The sequence below is a fragment of the Pteronotus mesoamericanus genome, unplaced genomic scaffold (genome assembly GCF_021234165.1).
Source record: "Pteronotus mesoamericanus isolate MK-2021 breed Mesoamerican mustached bat unplaced genomic scaffold, CSHL_Meso_final contig_52, whole genome shotgun sequence".
Taxonomy (NCBI): domain Eukaryota; kingdom Metazoa; phylum Chordata; class Mammalia; order Chiroptera; family Mormoopidae; genus Pteronotus; species Pteronotus mesoamericanus.
The window spans coordinates 7,161,563-7,163,664 of record NW_026555189.1 but is presented as its reverse complement, the minus strand read 5'-3'; the positions used below and the strand labels follow the sequence as shown (position 1 = coordinate 7,163,664).

General features: G+C 58.8%; 1 protein-coding gene across 1 annotated transcript; it reads right to left on the bottom strand.

The window, feature by feature from the left end:
• Window positions 1-274: 274 nt before the first annotated feature.
• Window positions 275-1,469, bottom strand: CHST6 (carbohydrate sulfotransferase 6). Its single transcript, XM_054579015.1, has one exon. It carries the CDS (start codon window positions 1,467-1,469, stop codon window positions 282-284), a length of 1,188 nt encoding a protein of 395 aa, XP_054434990.1. The 3' UTR covers window positions 275-281.
• Between the last annotated feature and the right edge of the window lie 633 nt (window positions 1,470-2,102).

The following is a 2,102-nucleotide window of genomic DNA, read 5'->3' as shown; positions in this document are numbered from 1 at the left end:
CTTGAATGGGAGCCAGGTTGTCTAACTATTCCCTGCGCCCAGAGGAAGTGGGGCACGAGCTTTGCTTTCCATGAAGAATGTGCCTTCCGGGAACCTGGCTCCGAAAGAGGACTCGAAGGAAAGTCAAAGAGTGGTGATAAAGAAACAAGGAGTTTGGGGATGTAGTCCTATCCTAATACAAGGGAGGACTCCCAAACTTCAGGCTACCGCAGTAACAGCCTGTGCCCTGTGGAGCCCGGTCCTCTCCCCACCATTGTTTCCTCCACAGCTGGGGCCCACTGCTAAGGCCCGGGGTGCGTGTCGGTGGACGATGCCCAGCTGAAGCTGCTTGGGCCACGCGGCAACACCAGGTCCAGGGAGAGGTCACGCTGCTCGTCCTCGGAAAACACGGGCCGGTAGCCAAGCAGCTGCAGCGCGCCGGCACACAGCTCCTGCACGCGGCGGATCTTGGTGAAGGGCAGCGCATGGCGCCAGGCCTGTGAGACATTGAGTGCATCCCTGGATGTGGTCTTGAAGGCCTCGCGGCGCGCACCAGGCCCGGACCCATGAGTGATGTTGTGGATCCAGGCCTCCAACTGCGGCGTGAGGCTCAGGCCGGCGAAGGCGTAAAGTGCACGGATCTCGGGCAGCGGTGCTCGTGCCAGGTCCTCGAAGCGCACCAGTCGATAGCGGCCACGCAGGAAGGGCGGTGGCTTGTGGGTGGCGGCCTCAGCGATGCGCACGTGGCTGCGGCACACCTCGCGCACCACTCGCAGGCCCGGATCGGCCTCCACCCATGTGCCATTGGTGCCCAGCACGATGCCATTGTCACGTGCCAGTGCCTTGGCTGTCTGTTCGCGTGAGCGCAGCACCGCCCGCGGGTCGCGCACCAGGTGCACAATATGCAGGTTGAGTGCTGGGTCGGCGAGCAGCGGGTAGAGAACCTGCAGGTTGAAAAAGCGCACCTCCTTGAGCACCACGTGGCTGTAGGAGCGACAGGCTTCCTGGACTAGGCCGAAGGGCCTCCGTGCACACAGCGGCTTGCACACGGCCTCGCTGCTGATGGCTCCTCGTTGAAAGGCACTGCAGGCCGGCGGAGAGCACAGCGCGCGGCTCACCGCCCACTGAAAGAGATCGGAGAGGTTGCGACGCCAGGGCAGGTAGGCATCAAACACCTCCATGTCACACAGGAAGACCGAGCGCACCAGGTCACGCACTGCCATGTGCAGCACCGGCGCACTGCCCTGCGACAGGGCGGACCACACGTGCCACGCAGGCTCCATTAGGTAGAAGACATCAGGGTGCTGGCTGAAGAGCTGGCCCACAAAGGAGGAGCCTGAGCGCCAGGAGGACAGCACCAGCACGTGCACTCGTTCCTCGCCACTCGCTGGGGTTGTCAGTCTGGGCCGGGAGACCAGGAAGAGCAGGAGACCTGTCTGAGCCAGCAGGAGCGCAGTCACCGCGGTGCTGGAGATGCGTGGCAGCCACATGCTGCTGACCTGAACATGCGGGAGAGCAGTTTAGCTGTTAGGGACCGTAGCCCACTCACCCCTTCCACACCCCAGCTACTGCCCAGTGGTTGCAGGAGGCAGTCCTGGGAATGTGATGGTAAGACCTAAGCCATGATCTAGTTTATTTAGAGCAAAAGGCCAGTGGCAGAATGCTATAGGGCATCTCTCCTCTCTGCTCCTCTCTCTCCCCTCTCTCTCTCTCTCTTCCTCTTCCTCTCTTCCTTCCACCCTACCTGATGAAGGAAATATTTTAAAAACAAAACTCCTGCCTTTTGGTTAAGAATTCCTTTTGGGGACACACTTTTAGGTTGCTTAGCTAAACAGCGTGATGGGTGGCTTGGTTCCCTCAGGTTGAATCCTGGCTCGGCAGCCTCCTGGCCTGTGACCTTGGACCAAACACTTAAGTCTCTCTGTGGCTCAGCTTATCCACCTGTAAAAAGGGGATAATACTGTCACTGGAGTATTGGAATGAGCATGGTGGCGGGGCGAGTGTCCTCAACTCCCCCATAACTGATAACTTGCATTTTCAACACTGTGACCTTCTGCATTGTTGAAATGTTTTTTAACAAGCAGGTACAACTTTTGTTATTAAAAATAAACAGCCCTGGCTGG